Here is a 20,000-nt window from a genome sequence, read left to right on the forward strand (position 1 = left end):
CGCCTTCTTTTTTACTGCAAAATGATTATGACTGTGATGTTAAACAGAGTTTGAGTCGATGCCGCGGAGCAGTCTCCCTCGATCGCGGTAATTATTCTTTGCTGCATCTGAAGTTGATCATTATTGCATTTCTTTGAAATATTGCTGTAGGCATCGCATTTCCTGAAAACTTTCCATCGCACTTCCCGTGCAACTTCTGCCTCCACGAAAAGGTTAACGTTATCATCTACTGAAATCCGCGCACCCTGAACATAATAAACGAGTTAACAAGTTCACGCCCGCACATAGACAAATTCACGCTCAAAAACTGTCGAGTACGTTCGGACCTTATGGTAGAAAATTGCGTGACCTTGTGTAATATGGCCGACCAACATTTCTAAAATTGACAATCATTCGCTTAAGGTGCTTCATGATTGTGGTCTGATTGAGACCGTACTAAAAAGAGGTGTCGCAAAAAAGCGATGAATTATCTTTGAAGCCCTATATTTCATTTATGAAATAGTATGATCTAATGCTCCTGTAGAGTTGAGCGCTTTTGAAAAATCGTGGTAAAACTATCAGAATCTATATATATGGAGTGGCCACAAATTTCAAGAATCGATACAGACACCATACGACATTTTAAGCGAGTCCCGATTCCATACAGACACAATAACACGGAAGGTTATAAGTACGTATGGACCTTCAAGGAAGGAAATTTTCGTACAAATGGAAATGGAGAGATCTCAAAAAGTGAGAAGTCTAGGGCAACCCGAAGGGGCTTCTTTTCCTATGGCTTGTGCCGTTATTGTGGTAGGGGTGGCGCTATTCCCCTACCTCGTTCCCAGGGTTTTTCGCCGCCGACAGTAGGGCGGGCGGGAAAAGACTGGTCGCCCGCCCTCCTCTCGGCGACGGAAAGCCCTGGGAACGAGGTTGTCTATTCCCATCTCTTCAGTAACGCCAGAACTCGTTTTATTAACCTCGAATGGATAGAAAACTGAGTTAAATTTGAAATGCGAGTGCTAGGATTTGAGCCACTCATGTGTCTTGGTACGAGTAGTTTTATCAACAACCGCTAAAGATGGTCAGCAACTTGGTTCCCAGAGCTTTCCTCCGCCGAGAGTTGGGTGAAAAGCTCTTGGAACGAGATGGTATAGTCAGATATCTTTGGCTGAAATCCAACCTACAGATATCCACTGAGCGGAAAAATTTCCCATTTGAAAGAAAAATCATTTGAACTGAAACAGATACTTCGGTAGAGGTTAAGAACTATATTTCTAGTTTCAGAGATTGTGCATGGATGTCATTAGGGAGCTTTTGAGACGCGGACTGCAACCAGTAGTGAGCTGTCTTTACACAACCACATTTATATTGCTAAGTATTTCTCCCCATTAGAGATGATTAGTGTAAAAATCTGGGAGACATCACTGTCCTGGTACGCGAAATGTTCTCTTCCGGTTGCCGTCCGCGTCTCAAAAACGCGCGTGCTTAAGCTCCCTATTAACAACTTAACAATCGTTATCTCTTAGAAAACGGGTTTTTATCGATATCCGCGGTTTCAATATCTGTTTAACAAATAGACCTCCATGTTGCCGTGCATTTGTTCAGTGGAAGATCACAGATGACGTCAAAATGTTGTAAAAACAAAAATGTGGCACACGAGGGGATAGCCGAGTGTGTCACTAATGTTCTTACCACATTTTGACATCCTTTGTGATCTAGTTTTAAAGAGGCGCACGGCAACATGGAATTTATTTGTTTATATAGAAAAGAGTTAAAACTTTGTAATGATGACGTCAGCTCTGCGTCTATTCTCTATTAGATCATAGATGAGAACTAACCAAAATGTGTGCATTACTGAGATGATCTATATGTCTGTCTATCATACACTTTATCTTTGATCATTTCGTAGTTTGCATTAATTATAGTGTGAGAATTAATAATTAATAATTAATCACTATTCCAATTCATTTTAGGAGTCTTTTAAGCTTAAAATTAAATCTCGAGTGTTCCTTTATCATTACTTTATGTTTGCATGTAAAATATTATTCCGAGTTGTTTACACTTTTAGGGCGCATTCTTTTGGGGGTTACCCTGTAATAGGAACACAGGTAATAATGGGCTTATCTGTGTTTTAGCAATTACTTCGTTTTCGGCTTGGACGACTTGCTTTGCTGTGGCTAGAAGCACCATCACAGCTTGGGTTGAATTAACGCCAGCCCTTCAGACACGTTAAATACCATAAACATGTCACGCACCTGCCAACGGCTTTTTCTCCAACCAGGAGCTCATCAAGAAGAGCCTCTATCACCCATACTTGGCCCTGGCCTAGGAGTCAACTCTTTCGCTCACGAGTAGATTTATTTAAAGGGAACCTCCACTAACAAAATAACTTAAACCACGGAGCATACTGTTTACAATTAACATTGTTCAAACTTTTTCCAATCAAAGCGTTTATATTCGAGAAAAATGAACTTGAAAAACGCTTCTTTTGGTTTTCAAATTTCCCGGGCGCTACCATCTTGAATGATTGTGACGTGTCGTGGTTGCCCTATTGTTCCAGAACAAACGCTCTTTGTGTCAGAACAAAGAGCGTTAGGGCAGAACAGAGAGGCAACCCCGACACGTCACAATTATTCAAGATGGCGGCGCCCAGGAAATTTGAAAGCCAATACAAGCGTTTTTGAAATTCATTTCTTTCGGATACAAACGCTTTCATTGGAAAAAGTTTGAACAAATTTAATTGTTAGCCTTATGTTCTGTGGTTTAAAGTTCTTTTGTTGTTTTAGTGGAGGTTCCATTTAAAGAATGCATCCCTTGGGAGATTCAGCACGCCCACTGTCACGAGTAAAGGCCAATCAAAACAGAGCTATCTCAGTGTCAAGGGAAATATGATACTTTTTCGCGGGAAAAACCTGCTCCTAAAAAAAGCTTTACTCGGGAAACGGTTAACTCAAGGAATTAGTAGAGAAAGAGGCTTCCTTCCGATTGATGAGCTCCTGTTCTAGCGGTATAACTCAGTAAGAGACAGTATGTTTTAAAGCCGTGTTCGACGCTTTGATCTTCAAGTTTTTCTCTCACTTTTTTGATGAGTAACCTCTTCCAGAAGAGAAAAGGTCATCTCGGAAGAAAACAACGACAGGATATGTCATTTTTTTCGGGAAACGGTCTCAAAAGAATGCGCCGTAGAGTTGTACATTTAAAAGTCTGGAATCACAAAACGTAAAAATATACTTTCGACAATCTATCGAAAGGGTTAGCGCGAGATAAAAGGAAAACTATTGTAGAAGAAACAGTGTAGTTGACTTTTAATTGGTGACCAGAGTACTAGTCCTCAGTCAAGTAAGTGTGCTTCAACCAGGTGCTTTCGTATCGACAGGAAAAAGACTTGTTTCCAGAGCACCTGCAGTTTCCGGCTGTAAATCGTTCGTTGTGAAATAATGGAATGTGCCTTTTCGACATGATGTAGACTGGTAAACTTTATAAAAAAAGTGTGAAAATGTGTATTAAAACTACCACTTGTTGTGACTTTGTGTAATGCCACAATTTACTGCCTGAATGGAGCCGAAAAAATGACAGTTAAGTTTTATGGACTGCAGTTATCGGTTAACTGTGCTTTTCCTCTTAAGAAAGGCTGGTTTTCAGATCTCACCACAAGCATTAGATCAGGTAAATCAGTGTGTTTTGACTGACGTTTTGACTGAGCTACTAAACGTTACCCATGACCAATACCCCACGGAGCTTGTATGTTACTGGCCTCTCCCTTAAAAGTATTTTTCCTCCGTTTACCGTCGACAATGATGGGTTTTTTTAAGTTTGTGCTTAGTCGGTCGTATTCAAAAAATCTAAACAAGCAAAAATAATATCAGAAGCAATCGAAAAGGAACAATTTTCAAGATGCAGAAAGAGTTGTGTTTCAGGGGTAGACTGAACGACTGAGTTAGAGAGTTAATGTGGTTCAAATTCGTTCCCAGGGTGGAGGCAAGGAAGAGAGACCCTGGGAACGAAGTTGAATGTGGTTCAGCTCACATATTTTCATCCCAAGCGGACAGAAAGCCTCTCCTGTAGAAGAGTGTCACCTTTACCCTGGGATTCAAGTTACTATAACCGCTTAAAAGTTTAGTCATTACTTTCTTCATATCTTTTTTTGGTTGAAACCTCAAAAATGTAGGTCAGTCGGGGGACGGTAAACGGAGAAAAAGAAGCGGACGGCCTTATGCTTAATAGTGGCCTTCAGACTGGGGTACGAGAACAAGTACCAGTGCGATTTTTCTGTGCTGGGAACGAAAATTTTCGAATTGCGCGTTTTCAAAACTGAGATCTCGTACACGCAGTTGTCCTCGTACTGCAATCTGAAGGTCGCTATTGAAAACTGGCCTTTATACGGTGTATCCCATTTTAATGTCACACTTTTACACTTTTACGTGGGCATTTACAATCAAAGAAATGAACGTCAATTACATTTTCTGTTAGCCGGTCTGGGGTAAATCTTCCGGCTTCAACGTAGCAAATAGTTCCTTGATTTCTCAACAGGGCAAAATCTATAAAAGCCTAGTGCCGCTTATACACCCACATGTTCACAAGCATGCGCAAGGAAGCTCGTATCTGAATCTACGTTCCAGCACTTAGCAAAGTCCCTTTTTGACTTATGCCTGTTTCTGCTTAGGTGGCTTCGTACACCACTGACAAGCTTTTTTAGAGACATCACGCTATGTCGGCCACTTCTGCTGTAGAGAACAAGACAGACACAACACTAGGGACTCCATCCCCTACTCTATTTCGAATAGTGTGTGGGATCTTTAACGTCCCACAGAGTTTAGGAACAAAAGTTGATTGAAGGGACCTGTGGTTCATAGTCCTTATCCGAGAAGACTTGAAATGAAATTACAAATCCAGCACCTTCTCCTCAGTTATTTCAAGATCTGAGTGTTGGGTCTCCCGCATAACAGCGCAACCAACTGAGCCACCGACGTGCGTATTAAAGGTATCCTCCAAAAAAAAAACAAAAATTAAACTTTAACTACAGGAAATGATAATACCTGGCTTACGCCTTTATTCGCCTTGTACAGCAGAAACCCAAAAGGGTTGAAACGTGTAACGGCACCTTGTGTGCTGGGAAACAAGCTTCTGAGTATTCAATTTGCTAAGTACCATATTTGGAACAACAAGAGAGAAACATTCAACCAATCAGTTCGCAAGAACACCGTGACGCAATAGCACCAATGTTCTCGCGCGAAATTAACTGGAGCGAGGGTTTTCCAAATATGGTACTTAGCACTGAATATTCGGAAGCTGTGAACGCGCGTTACACATTTCAACCCTTATGGGTTTCTGGTAAAAGGTAAAGTCTGCTTACGAGCCAAGTGGCCCATTAAGCTGGAGATTATCCCGATTTCTGTAGCATGAAGCGACTAGGAGTATTTCTACTCCCCCCTGGATGGGATGCCAGTCCATCGCAGGGTTAAATTCGCCAGTACCCAGTAATGCATCTGAGTGGAGAGAGGCACCGTGAGAGTGAGAGTAAAGTGTCTTGCCCAAGAACACAACACAATGCCCCCAGCCAGGGCCCAAACCCGGACCACTCGATCCGGAGTCGAGCGCGCTAACCATGAGGCCACCGCGCGTTCCACGCTTAACTTACGTACATAAATAGAAGAAACATAATATTTGTTTGTACTTGATATAACCTAGAGCTAAAATAATCCTAAGATTTTCTAGCCAGTTCTCCAGATTTTAAAGTTGTAAAGAATTGAGATAGAATCTATTTACAAAGAAGCCGTTTTAAAAGTACAATACAAAAGAGAGAAAAGATATACGCTTAAGTTATGTTTAACTATGTTGTTCTGACAGTAGATAAGGTTTCGATAGTTTTGAGAATTGGTATATCTTTAGTTTTTTTAAGATTTGAGGGAAATTTGTCCCAGACAATACATACAGCATAGGAAGCAAAAAGAAAAATTACTGTGACGTTTGACGACTTAAATCCTCTCCGTTCTTGATACAAAGGGAATTTTGACACCAAGAAATAGCCCGTTAAGTTTCGGGACTTTCGAGAAATGGGCCCCTAGAGCGAGGCTTCCTTTTCCCGAAACAGCGCCGGGCTGGTAATCGAGCCCGCCTAATTCTTCTGTGGACCATCCTGCCTCAAAATCTAAGAAATGCGGATTCCTTGGGGAAATTCAAATGACTGATAAGCAAAATTATACCATCACATTCTTGCGAAACAACCATGTCTTAGCTTGAACTGACGATTTACAGTGTCAAATTAAAGATCTTATATTACCGCACCTTAATTTTCACGTGCCTATGTTGTTGGTCAAATCTGTTCTCAGGTTGAATCCGTTTTTACCTAGGTTATTTGGTGATCCTCCTTTTACCTACAGTAGGTTGAATATGCACCTAATTTAAAGCAGTTATCAGCCCCCTAAGAAGGGCTGAAAGCACCTATACCTTCCGCCCTGTCTTATGCATCTCAACACATCTTAGACCATCTTAATGTTTCCTATCATCTCATCGGTTTCTGTATTCATACATTTATCTATTTAGTCTCTACATTATAACATAGTAAGCAAACGAAGAACTGTACAACGCACTTACCAGTACTCGAACTCGGACCCCTCCAGATCTTTAGTTGAGTATCTTCACACAACAGTCTCTACACAACAGTGTCTACACAACAACGACGAACATGCTCAACCCAATACAGTTATTTTCATTATTTACTTTTGTATAATAAGTCAATGATTATTGACATCTATGTATAACAACCAAAAATCCTAAATCCTAACTTGACCCTAATTTTTCTCCAGGCTTAAATTTAGGCTCCAAAAAAAGTTTCCTCGATTCATCTTAGTGCGTATTCAAGCAAGCCAGGTAAAATTAGAATAACCAATTTAACCTAGGTAAAAACGGATTTAACTTGAGAACGAAGGGGTTTTACCGGCAACATCTATAGTTAATTGTCCAGCCGAGGGCGAGGACCACTCAGGTTTCTCATTCGTACCAACCTACTTATAGGATTCTTCACGCCTACTGTACAACATGATCAAGATGGGATAATTGAGAAATACTTACGATAGCGCAAAGCTATGTTTTGGAATGACGTCCCCCTTTGCAGTAGCCATCATTGTTGCTTAATTGCTTAATTGCGTCGATAAAAGAGACGTATTCGGTATCCTGTTTGTTCGTGGTTAACCTGTGCACGTCCCAAGCGTGAGAAATCGAGAGAATCGTTGTGTCCCAAATCTGCGCGTCAGAATAGCATCCAGCATGCCAACCGTTTGTTTTGCGCCACTTTGAAACGTCACAATAACATCCAGCAAACCGATTAATCATTTGGAAAAATTGGGGAAAAATCGGAACTGTGAAAAATGGCCGAACAAAAAAACACTATTTTGCAGATCAGAATTTCATAAATAATTGTCATAAAAAAAATCGTAAATTATTATCCTTGATTCCATAGAAAAGTTCCGTAGAATACCAAATAAACAATGGTATGTTATTTGTTGATGCAGATGTCAGGGTATCTTGGAGATATAAGCGTATAAATTTTCCTTTTAGCCCCAAGAATGGCGATAAAAGATGCGAAGGCGAGGAAAGGGACTACAAGCTGTGCAACACAGAGGTATGCCAAACTTTAAATATATGTTGCTGACTGAGCTTTCTGGGTCGAGACGGTTGGGGATTGTTCCAATCCTTTAATGTGACCAAGGCTGGTCCGATGCCCAGGCACGTCGCGACAATTATGGATGGAAACTGCACTGTTAAGGTTGAGGCCCTCATACCTGGTCAATTTGTCCCCTCCAAAAACTGCGAGAGACTTACAAAAGTGTGGCATTGGGGAATGTTTCAGAACTACAAACGAGTGCAAATCGAGAAAACAATGCTCATATAAGAACTCTTGGTGCCGGCATTTTTCAAGGAAATGCTAATTTGCCCACTCCAAAAAAAGTGGGAGACTGGTGAGAGTGTGGCATGGTGGATTGTTTGGGTGGACGACAGTATTCATCTTCGACGACAGACACACGCAAATCGAGAAAACAGTGCTAATATTCAAAGTCTGCATGCAACTTACAAAGGAAATGCCACTTTGCGAAGATATTGAATGCCCGACTTTTTTCGCTGACTTTTTTTTGTATGAACTTTTCATCTTTAGTGTTTTTATGAGGCTCCTAAAACTACGTAGTCCCAGGATCTAAGCTACACACTCGAGCCCGGATCCGGGATGACAAGTTTTCGAGTACGAGTTTTCTGTTCTGAGCACGCGCACTTCGAAAAATGTCGGCCTCCAAACATTATGCGCATGCTCAGTACAGAAAAATGGTACTCTTAGTCGCCCGCGTCCTCCGATCAAAAGTTTCCTAATATTAATCGGTTTTTGCTTTTTTATTTCTATAACCCGATAGAACTATTGTTGCCTTGGTCGACGAAAGGAGAAAGAAATATATGTCGAAAGGATTATCCAGCCTCTGGACATATCGAGTCGTGTGGGTTTGAGATCGTCTGGCGCATTATCATTACGAAATATATTTCGTCCGGACAATTCGATGCCTTTAATTAAAATATTAATATAATCAAAGATTGTGCATTATGGCTGCATGTTAGTCAATGCAGATGAAATTACCAACCCAGGCGGAAGGTCATCAGACACCCAATATGTAAAATTCGTAAAATTGTCTTAGCTTGAAAGAACACCAAAGGTTTGTCGGCTCTTGTTTAACAGATCTTCTACAAAATTGGTTGCCCTTCCAAGCAATTTGCAGAATTAGTTTTATCGCGATGTCTCATGCGAATAAATATAAATGCAGCACGCGGATTCTTGACTAAGAATGAAAGTAACAGCGTTGGCTTTGTCTTCGATGGTTTCACACGATTGAGTAATAAAAAACGTACAAACGAGCCAACCATGAAGTAATTTGTTTATTATATAAGTACAAGAGATCATAAAGTTAACGAGGTTAGATCTTCTGAAGTATTTTGTGGAGAAAACTAAGCAATAAAAAATCAAAAACTTTGAAAACCATACACCAGTAGACCGCCATGATTACAAATTTTACTCCCGCTGTCGGGGCACAAGCCACTCGTGCCAAACTTCAACATAATATTAGCCAATCAAAAGGCTGATACGACAATTTTTCACTAGTGAGAAAATCGTCCGACCAATTAAAAGGCCGATACCACAACTTTTCACTAGTGGAAACATGGTAGGTCATTTTTTATTTCATCACGGAAGTGTACGTATATCTCTATACTTAGGGGGTTCGGAATGGAATGGACTGGAGCACACTTTTTTGCAGAAAATGTAATAAAAGAGCCGTCTAAAAATAGGTTGGTCTATGTGAATGCTGTGACATAGACCAAGTATGGAACTTGCATGTTCCTAGTCGTGCCGGACTAGTCGTGCCTGTCGTGACTAGACAAATAATTTTCTTATTTCTGTTTCCTTGTTTCATCAAAGTGTAGACAAGAGAACACCTCAAAATAGTCCTTGTTATAAACAAACACTAGGATAGCATTTAACCGGTGGATAGCGCTATAAAAGACGATAGACCCATTTCAGTAATTCCCAATCTGGAGGACAAAACAATGGTTTTTCTCTCCCCTGAGAGAAACAAACCTTTCAAATGCAAAACAATCTTATTGTTTTGTCCTCCAGACTGGGAATTAACTGAAAGGGGTCTATTGTTTAAATTGTCCAGGTAAGTGCCAGGATCACTTCTCCACTTCATCTATAGCCAGCACTTTAAACTGGTATAGACATTATTTCATTTAGTCCTTTTATACTTGCTAATTCGCTAAAGGACGCTTCTCTTTTTTCTCTGCTTCAGCATGCAAGAGGTATCCCCAGAAAATTCTCCAAAATCAGAAAAATGTAACGGCGATTTCGTAAAAGTCATGGATGGGGACTGTTCCTCGTTCAGAGCTGAAACAAACAAAGTGAAAATTCCCATGACCCCTCTTTCCTGAGAAAATACGTCAAGTCCAACGCAGACAGATCATGAGCTCTTGCTGCTGAAGTCAGTGCTAATAATAAAACAGTTTTATAACAAAGCTGCTTTAGTGTCAATTCTTCTAAGGGTTCCAAGGACTCTAGGAATGATAAGGCAGTCTTAACGTTCCATGTAGAGCGGTATCTTGGCTTAGGGGGTTTAATCTTAAACACCCCTTTCATAAAACGAATCACAACGGGGAGGCTTCCTAACTGAGTACAGCCAACTGGGTCATGAGCCTGAGAAATAGCTGACCTATAAAGAGCGATAGTCTTGTATTCTAAATTTCCATGTATAACTAGGAAGGCAAGGAATGCAAAAACCTCTGCTACAGATTCTGAAATGGGACAGGAACCCCGTTGAGAACACCAGCGTACCCATGCCCTCCAGGGGCCTGAGTACCGCTTCTGGGTGGCCTTTCCCCACGAGGCCACCAAGATGTCAACAACTTCCTTTGAAAAGCCTGTTGCTTGGTAATGGTCCCTGATAGTGGCCAAACTGTCACATGAAGGGACTTCCACAGGGGATGGTATTCCGTTGGCTGAAATGGGAGAAACAACAGAGATTGGCGCTGGTGTAGCAGCAGTGGGCGATCCACCAGCATCTGAATGAGATCTGGAAATCATAGCTGTCAGTTCCAGTTCGGGGCAATTAGGAGGACGGCAGTTGCTTGATCCTCTTTGATCTTCCTCAGTACCCGAGGAAGAAGGACTACGGGAGGATGGATTAGACAAGTCCATTTGCTCCAGTCCAGGAGGAATGCATCCACAGCCAGAGCCCCCGGATCTGGGTACCTCGAGACATACTTGGGTAATTAATTGGTGGTTTAAATGGCATGCAAATAGGTCAACGTCTGGTATGTAAAATCTCTGACAAAAGGACTGGAAGATCTTCCTGTCCAATGTCGATTCGGTTCTGGTCTCGATCTGCCTGGAAGCTGTGTCTGCTACCACATTTTGGATGCCTGGAATATGCTGAGCTGTCAATGATACTCCTGCTGTCAAGGCTACTGCCCAGAACTCTAGGGCTTGTGCAGTCAGAGCAGGGGAGCGCGTGCCCCCTCTCTTGTTGATGTACGCCACCGCTGTGGTGTTGTCTATTCTCAAGTGAATGTGTTTGAGCGGGGGATGTTGAGCCTCTTGGGACTGCAGACGTACTTTCAGAGCTCTTAGCTCCATGACATTGATGTGCCACTGCGCCTCTTCCACAATCCAATGACCCCCGGTGGCAATCCCCTGGTAGGCTGCACCCCAGTCCGTTTTCGAGGCATCGCTCCAAACCGTGAGATCGATGGGTGGAAGCTGAATTGGACAGCCATTTAGACGGCAGCTGCTCTCTGAGACCCACCACTCTAGGTCTTTGTGTGCCTGGGAGGTTAAGGGGACTATCACTTTCCTTGCCTGCCCATGTTGTGACACTGCTTGCAGGTATAGGCGTTGAAGACCTCTATAATGAAGTGGTGCAACCAAGGTCCCTGTTTGTGATGCATGGCTCATTTGTCCAATTAACGTGGACAGACTCCTCACTAAGCCACTCCCTTGAGCAAGGAGGTGATGGAGGTAAGTTTCGGTTGAGGGAGGGACAGGGTCATCGTTGTGAAGTCTAGGGCAGCTCCGAGGAAGATTAGACGTTGGCAAGGAATGGGGGAGCACTTCTCCTTCTTCACCAGAAAGCCCAGCTTTTCCAGTAAGTCTACCACTTGAGCAAAGATTTTCTGCAGCACCTTGCTCTGTTGGTGTAGTAATAACATGTCGTCTATGTAGATCACAACCCGGATGCCCATGGACCGCAACACTGCCAGCACTGGCTTCAGTGTCTTTGTGAATGCCCGCGGAGCTGAGGACAGGCCCAAGGGAAGGCACTGAAACTCGTATGTTCTGTCCTGATAAACGAACTTCAAATACTTTCTGTGGGAGTTATGAATTGGAAGTGCGTAATATGCATCTTTCAGGTCTAATCTCATCATGAAGTCTCTCTGCTGTATCAGGGATACAGCAGTCCCTCCATCTTGAAGGACTCCTTCCCCAAGAAACGGTTTAGAGCACGAAGATTGATGATGGGTCGATAATTTCCATTTTCTTTTTTGTACTAAGAACAGGGTTGAGGCGAACTGGTCGTCCTGTGGCTTGACTTCGCGGACGGCTTCCTTTGCTAACAATTCGGTGATAGCCCTTTCCATATGGTAAGCATCCGAGTGGCTACTCTAATGCGCCATTGCCTGGGGCGCCTGCAAAAGGGGATCTTGTACCCCTGAATTGTTTGTAAGGTCCAAGTGTCCTGTGTTATTTGTTTCCAATTCTGAACAAAAAAATGTAAACGAGTTGCTGATCTGTTGGTGAGAGGCATAAGCATTTTGAGACATGGGAACGGATAGTCAGCTCGAGCTGGTCTTGGTGTCAGATTCCTGGGAGGATCCTGCTGTTCTGACCCTTTTGGGGAACTGCAGGTTAGACCTTGAGCCATATCCCCATTTCCGTTTCCCTCCAACTCGAATGTTGTCAGTAGTAGTAGTAGTAGTAGTCTTTAGTTCACTGATAAAATACATATCAAGTGTGACATTGATTATAACTATTATTACTATTACATTAATTACTAAAAGCTAAATTGTAATGAAAACTAAGTCTGTTAACAAAAGCATTTTAAAAACGCTCAGTATTACAAATCGGAAATGTAGGCTTGACTTGTCTAAGCTTAAGGGTACCAGGGTTAATCCTAGAAAGGGAGTGATGTAAAGGATGACGTTCCCACTCGCTTAATTTCTTGAAAATAACTTTATCGGACTTTTCTAAGCAATTAATAATGGAAACAGGAGAGGACGTATATCTTCGTTTATGACAACGATCAAGGAAGCATTGTATGGTATTAAGCTCTGGTGGAGATGAACCGTATACAGATATTCCGTACATAAGCTTAGGCAAAACTAAAGTGCTGAATAAGTTATCCAACTCCGCTTGACAATACCCTTCCTTCCTTCCTTAGAGTTCTTAGAATATATAGACATTTATTAGCTGCGGCCAACTTATTCTTGACATGAATAGAGAACCTACAATTCTCCTGAAATTTAACCCCTGAGATACATAGTTCTGGATGTTGCGGGATATTCTGCATTGTATCTAGTACAATATTGTAGCCTTTCTTCCGGAAAACCATTTCTTTACATTTAGAGAAATTACATTTCATACCATTATTGATTGACCATTCTATAAAAAGATAACGTTTTTGCAAACGTTGGCCGTTTCAATTCCCACCCCGGTCAGAGTTTTTCTCTGACCTTGTGTGGGCCCATTTCCATCAGTAGGTTCATATGGGATAGATACTTAGCACTTCGCATTACACTCTAATCAGTTAAGTCTGTTCAAATAAAAGTGCTACACGGCCAACGTTTGCAAAAAACGTAATCCTTCCTTGTACTCGTACATGTTCATTGCCGTGACTTTAACATCTTCAGTTCCCACGGCCTGCTCCCGTCTGACCTTGTAGCTCAGTCGGTAGAGCAGCGGTGATCTAACCCGAAGGTCGTGGGTTTAATTCCCACCCTGGTCAGAGTTTTTCTCTGTCCTTGTGTGGGCCCATTTCTATCAGTAGGGCTAACGCTCACATGGTTCATATGGGGTAGATAATTAGCACTTCACATTACACTCTAATCAGTTAAGTCTGTTCACATAAAAGTGCTATGCGCCCAAAGTTTGCAAAAACGTAATACTTCCATTCTATAAAGTTGTTAACTACATCAATTGCATTATTACTATCACTTTCCTTCCAAACAGGAATAATTAGAGTGGAATCATCTGCATACCTGAACAACAAAGAGTTGGACTTTGGATCTGTTTGCACATCAGTTATGAACATATTAAATAAATAGGGGCCACTAACACTTCCTTCCGTGGTGCCTTTGTTCACTCTGATCCAATCACAAATGATGCTATTGCAGACAACCCGTTGTCTCTTATCAGTAAGAAAGCTTAAGTACCAATTAAACATATATGGATTAAGCGGAAAATGACAGATCGCGAAAATAACAGATCGCGTTTAACAGTGTTAAAGGCCTTACTGAAGTCCATTGCAAGCACCCTAACTGCATTGCATCCCTTTTGATCCAAAGACTTAAGAATTTCGTGTTGCATTGTTAACAGGGCATCAGTACAACTGCCACCTTCTCTATAAGCAAACTGTGTGGGGCTTAAGCTACTCTCGGCAATGTTCTTAACATAAGATTTATAAACAACCTTTTCAAATGCTCTAGCAATAACTGTGGTTATGTTTATTCCTCTAAAGTCGCCATTTTCCTTGGGAATTTCAACCTTGGGAAGAGAGGTTATGTTGGCATTCTTGCAAGAACTCGGCCATGCATGGGTTTCAAGGGATAAGTTCCATATTTCAGCTACTACAGGCGTAAGAATTTCAGCATAGTCCTTCCATACCCAAAAAAGGATCTGATCTGGACCGGTGGCTGTCTTCTTTAAGCCTAGGAGTGATCTCCATACCTGCATTTCGTTTACGCGTGGTATTTCAGCATCAGATGGAACTGATATGGGTTCTGGTTTATGATAATCATTATCAGTGCACAAGTGACCGAAAAAGCAGTTGAGATCCCTAATTTCCGCTTCGCTTAGTGTACAACGAGAAGAAGCTTTATAACAATAGATCTTTATGAGAACCCGTTACTTTGGCCTTGATCTTCAACAAATATTTAATAAGGGTGCCCATCCAAAAAGGATCGCGTGACGACATTTTTTCTATTCTTAAAGGCATACAAGCATTCAGGAGTTCCAGAATTTTTGTCTCGAGACTTGTCACAGCGTCTTCGATATTGTTGGCCTCCAGTACGAAACCCCAATCCACTTGCTCAAGTTCAGAATAAAGATTGGCCTTGCGATGTTCCCTGCAATCTCTAAGTTGAACTTTATATCGAAGTGGCTTAAGTTTTATGCCACGAGGTAATATCTATCCCTTATGATCGGTCTTCGTCAGCATCTGTATAGGATAGCAAAGATTGAACAAGCCTGGATTATTGGTGAAACAATTATCCATGCACGACTCTCCTCTTGTGGGAAAGCTTACAAAAGACGCCAGCCAGAAAGCGATTCGAAACGGGTAATATCCATTTGATTGAGATCTCCTCCACACACAAACAAACCGTCCGCAAAACTTTCCAAGATGGAGTCCGCCAAGTCAATTATACAGCTCCTCAGACTCGTTTCTTGATAATCATGCAGCGGTGGGTGATAAACTCCACAAATTAGCATCTGTTGTCCCTTGGGTAAGAAAGTAGTAATCGCAATCAGTTCAAACTCTTCCGATCTATATACATCGATAACCTTAATATTGTTGTTGATGTAAATGGCATTTCCCCCATTTTTACGCATATCCCTTCTACTCCAGTTACTGTCTCGGCGGTATAGAGCATAATTTGACATGGCGATAACCGCGTCAGGAACATCGAGTCTTAAATGAGTTTCGGAAACCACACATATGTCAATAGCATTCGTGTGCAAATCCATTTCAAGAGCCATGGGGGATCTGATGCGATTTTTGGTCTTAAGAAGGCTGCAGATATTAATAAACAAAAATTTAGGTACAGCGTACCTTTCATCCATTTGACGATGAAGACTAGCGTATCTTGTAACTGAAATCAACACACGATCTTGACCATTAAAGCGACTGGTCATAACAAAAGGGATATTTTGTTTAGAGGTTCTACGCCCAGCCCTTTTACCGCGATAATGTAGTAATTGATGTTCCTTTAAATCCTTCAGTACTTTTCGAGCAAAACGTGGTACGATCAAAACATGGTGTCGATCAAAACGTGGTGAGGTAGTGTCCCCGAAAGGGCTGCTCCCTCCTGTGTGGCCCTTTGGAGAAGTGTTTCGTGGCCGGTGTGCTGATACGCTTGCTGTTAGTTGAGCTATGGTAATGTTCACTCTTGATGTTTGCTCGGAACTTGTCCGGGAAAAGGTGCTTATCTTCTGGGATACCTTCCCGCAGAGTACGTTTACCAACCTCAGTGAGGAAGTCAGAGAAGCGTTTTTGCCTCCAGGCATTAAGCCTAAAGTTGGCGTTTCCAAGAAGGACTAAAGCATCTTTCAGTAGGTCCTTAATGGCATCAGGGTCAGGACCTTCATCGTCATCCTCTCCCTCTGAATTATAAAGGGCTGTCAAGGCTGCTAACAAGGGACGAGCCACAACCAAGAAGGCAGATTGACGCTCAGCTAAGCCATCATCAAAGGCGAAGAGATCCTTTGTTTTAGTGTAACCATGCCTCTTTTTTTTTCCTCTTTCATCCCAGCCTCATAATTGGAGCTACCAGCAAGGATTCTGTGTCTTTGATTTGTGTATAGTAAGTGGTCAGTTCCTTCCACTTGTCTTTGGACAGGGACCTGGAAAAGAACTTATTTGTGAAACTCAGCAGGTCTTGAGAGATGACAGTTTCTTGTTCTGTATTATAAAAACGATCCCCTCGGAGGGTGGTTGGCCCAGTCGTTGCATCGGTGGACTTTGTCTCCGTGTTAACATTATCCTTCAGTTCATTCAGTCCCGGTAAAGAGAGCGAGGCAAGGACACCTTGCAGGACCGCTGGTAATGATTTTGCCACAGACTCTGCCACTAACTTTTCAAGTTCTGGCTGTCTATTTCCGATACCCGCCATATGGATCGGGTCGGACGATGACAAAGTGTCGTCCTAAAGACACAGAAGGCGGTCATTGACTCGTACCTTCGTTCGTGCAAATCCTCGCTATAAATGCTTCAACAAAACGACAAAACTAACGCAATCGAAACTACTTACATTTTTAGAGGTTTCGCCAGTCATATCCGACATTAAATCTGCATTAAATGAAAGAAAACACTGTCTCCCAATGAGCAGAGAAAACAGAAAAACGTGGTGGGCCGAAATGCGCAACGAAGCAAAGAGGCACAGCGCATGCGCATGTTTTTTTTTTTAATATTGTGGTATCCAAACCGCGGCCGCGCGACATATGCACCAGTATTGCGACTATCAGTCGGAGAGGGGTGAAAGAGAAAACATGATCACCAATTGCAGATAAGTGACAAATTGTTGTTAGAGCTTTAAAATGTTCTGTTTTTCTGGGTGCTTACCATTTTGCCAAAAATCCGGAAATTTCGTTTTCAGGTCAAATGGAAAGGCAATTTTCCGGAAACTCTTTTCGGAAATTGTGGATAACCTTCAGAGGTAGTTCTCTATTTCCGTTCGGAAAGGAATTCGGGAAATGCCCCTACCATTTTCGAGAATCGGTCCGTTTCCAGGCTCTTTCTCACAAGATCGAGTAAATAAGCAGGATGGAATGCCGGGTTGTAAATGGTAAACGCCATGCTTATCCGGTTGGTCATTAAATTTGGAAAATCGCTTACCTTCATGCAACGATCATTCCATCCGGATTATATGCCCCTCCCCCTCCCCCCAATACAAAATATGTTCCGCCGTCCCTGCAGAAATTTGCTCTGTGCACTACTTTTGACCTGAATGAATGAGCTACTTTATCTTTGTAAGGGAAAAAAAGACTTGATTATTCGGTTGTTCTGAAAAACTATTTTGAGGTTGAAAATACCATAGAATTTGTTTATACAAGACCACAGAGTGTGGACTAAGTTTATTTTGTATTTACGCGGAATAAAAGCATTAGAATTCTGAGGCTGATGTATAGAGTGTACCATAATGAATCGCCACCATGCATCGCAAGATCGTCTTCGTCGTACAATTTGACAAATGGCCATCTTCTCGATATTCCACGCTTCGAATCATGAAATGTTTTATTAGATCGATTTGTAAGTTGGACGCGCCGTAAAGTAGTCCGCGATGTTGATTTTGGTAATGTATGATGTAAAAAGTAAACTAACTTATTCGCGATGAACGAATACTCTATTTTGTATATAGCTCTTAGTGTATCTCAGTTTTTATCACCTTATTCTTATTCTTGTATATAAAGTCTGCTTAACCTTAGTAATCTTAGTTTCGTAAATTGTGACTTCTTCCAAGTTTATTATTTTTGTTTTGCAGTTGATTATTATTTATACACGACTCCACAAGCTGATAGTTTTAATTCCCATCGTGTTTACATAAAAGGCTTTAGGTTATGTTATGCACCGCGACAGGACAATCTTTTCGTGGTCCACGAAAGTCGCTATTTGCACCGAAAGATATTCTCAGTCTAAATCGTGATCGTTAGAGATCACCTAATAAGGATTACTAACTTCTTCAATTTTCCTTACAGTCATTTTGCTTGTTGTTTGTATATTTTTTGTCTATAGCTGAGATTTTTTTATGATTACACTATCGACTGATTTCCCCTAAAGCCAAACAGGGACGTCCCAAGACGGCAACGAAAATCTTTGTAAAGTTGTTTACGAGAATTTCAGTCGTCTTCGAAATTCGTGGACCATGAAATTCCGCCATCATCAAGCCACTTATCTTCAGTGCATCTCATTGTATGAAGTGGTAAATTATTTTGTCAGCTCGCACGGCTCGCTTGGCGACAGTGATTTAAATAAATGACATACTTCAATAACTGTATGCAAAGTTTAAAGTCTTTGTTGCTGAAAAATTACTCAAAGATTGTTCTGGCTTAACAAAATGCAAAACAAATACTGCTATTTCAATGCACTTTATTGCGCATTGTCCGTTTGATCAGTTACTCGAAAAAGAATCCGCTGCCACCGTTGGTCAAATTTAGTAAATAAAATCCTAAATATCTTGACACAAACCTGCCCGTTTCACCTTGACTTTTCGGTTCAGGAGCCCGTTTCTCGAAAGTCCAGAGATTTTCCTGGCCTTCTTCAGGTGTCTCGAAGAGACCATGTCTCAAAGAACACTCCGCTGCGACCATCGCGCGGATCGAGTGGAATTTACACACGAACCTGCTCATTTCACCCTGAATGTGTTTGCTCAGTTTCCAAAAATTTATCCGCTAAAACCCTCTGAAATGAGCAAAAAATGTTGTTTGCTGGATCGCTAAAGCGAGTCGAGGGTGAGTGCATCGCATTTCATAATAAAAAGCCGTGGTGCATCACGGTAGGTGATTAAGAGGTCTTTAATTTTTAACAAAGTTCTTTGCCGGGTTTTGCGATTACAATGTTTATTACCGGTAACCCGTTTTGATTCATCACTGATTTGAAGTATTGCGATTGCGTCATACGCGCTCTCTCAGCTGAAAACTCTTAACAGCATTAGTTTATCAATTTATCATGTGAACTGAATCGGAAACCACTCCTCAAATATATTCTGTCTGCAAAGTTTGTAGGCGTTCTTTAGCAATTCAAATTAGTGCTTCCATGAACTAGTCTATAGGCTTTTATCGTAAACAAATTGAATTCTGCGAAACGAAAAGAACTTGAATACGCTAGAGCATTTGAAGACAACGAGCCCTTGTTTTTAAAGAGTTGTCAACATGTTTCGGGAACTTCTCGAAACCGTTACTCAAGACGTTGAGGCAAACCCAGACAACGTTAATGAGCATCCTTTGCAGGTCAACAATACCTTAGAGAACGAAGTGGTTAATGGCGGTCAAAAAAAGGGGTACAGGAAGCAGCTTCTGGAAGCCCTCGACAAGGAAGACCCTGACGAAGTATTGGAGTTAATACGAGTCGACGGTTTCCGTAATAAACAGAACGCCGAGACACTTAAAACCCTAAACGATACTGCAAAAGATGAGCAGCAAAGAATGGAAAACTTTGACGAAGAGGAAAGAGAGTGGATCAAAATACTCTCCAATCCGCTGTACATCAGCTTGAAGTGGTTCTGGAGGATCTACACGATCCCGAGTGGAAAAGAAAGTGAAGAGCAAGACGTGATTGTTTCCGCTTTACGAGATTCGCGTCTTCTTCAAATGATTGCTGGTAACGATCTTCACCAACACAACAAAGAATACCAAGGGCGAGCAGATGAAATTGAAGAATTTGCCATAGCTGTTGTCGAAGGAAGCACACACGAACAACTGCTTGACATAATGGATACGCAAGGAGGAGGGTGTTTAAAGCAAAAAAAATCTGAGAACTTCAGCCAAAGTTTAGGCGTCCTTA

The 20,000-nt window shown here is 41.7% G+C and overlaps 2 protein-coding genes across 3 annotated transcripts in view; both read left to right on the forward strand.

The window, feature by feature from the left end:
* LOC137993667 (short transient receptor potential channel 4-like) overlaps nt 1-2,433 on the forward strand; it is a 34,959-nt gene extending 32,526 nt beyond the window's left edge. The window contains exon 8 of the mRNA XM_068839634.1: nt 1-2,433. This exon is cut by the window's left edge and continues 1,046 nt beyond it. The gene's annotated coding sequence lies outside the window, so the exon portion shown is untranslated.
* Nucleotides 2,434-19,246: 16,813 nt separating this feature from the next.
* LOC137993668 (short transient receptor potential channel 6-like) overlaps nt 19,247-20,000 on the forward strand; it is a 33,012-nt gene continuing 32,258 nt past the window's right edge. For both annotated transcript variants that reach the window (XM_068839637.1, XM_068839636.1), the window contains exon 1: nt 19,247-20,000. This exon is cut by the window's right edge and continues 29 nt beyond it. In XM_068839637.1, the coding sequence (XP_068695738.1) occupies nt 19,370-20,000 (631 nt within the window). In that variant the 5' untranslated portion in view covers nt 19,247-19,369.

Source organism: Montipora foliosa, chromosome 2 (genome assembly GCF_036669935.1).
Source record: "Montipora foliosa isolate CH-2021 chromosome 2, ASM3666993v2, whole genome shotgun sequence".
In the NCBI taxonomy this organism is placed as follows: Eukaryota; Metazoa; Cnidaria; class Anthozoa; order Scleractinia; family Acroporidae; genus Montipora; species Montipora foliosa.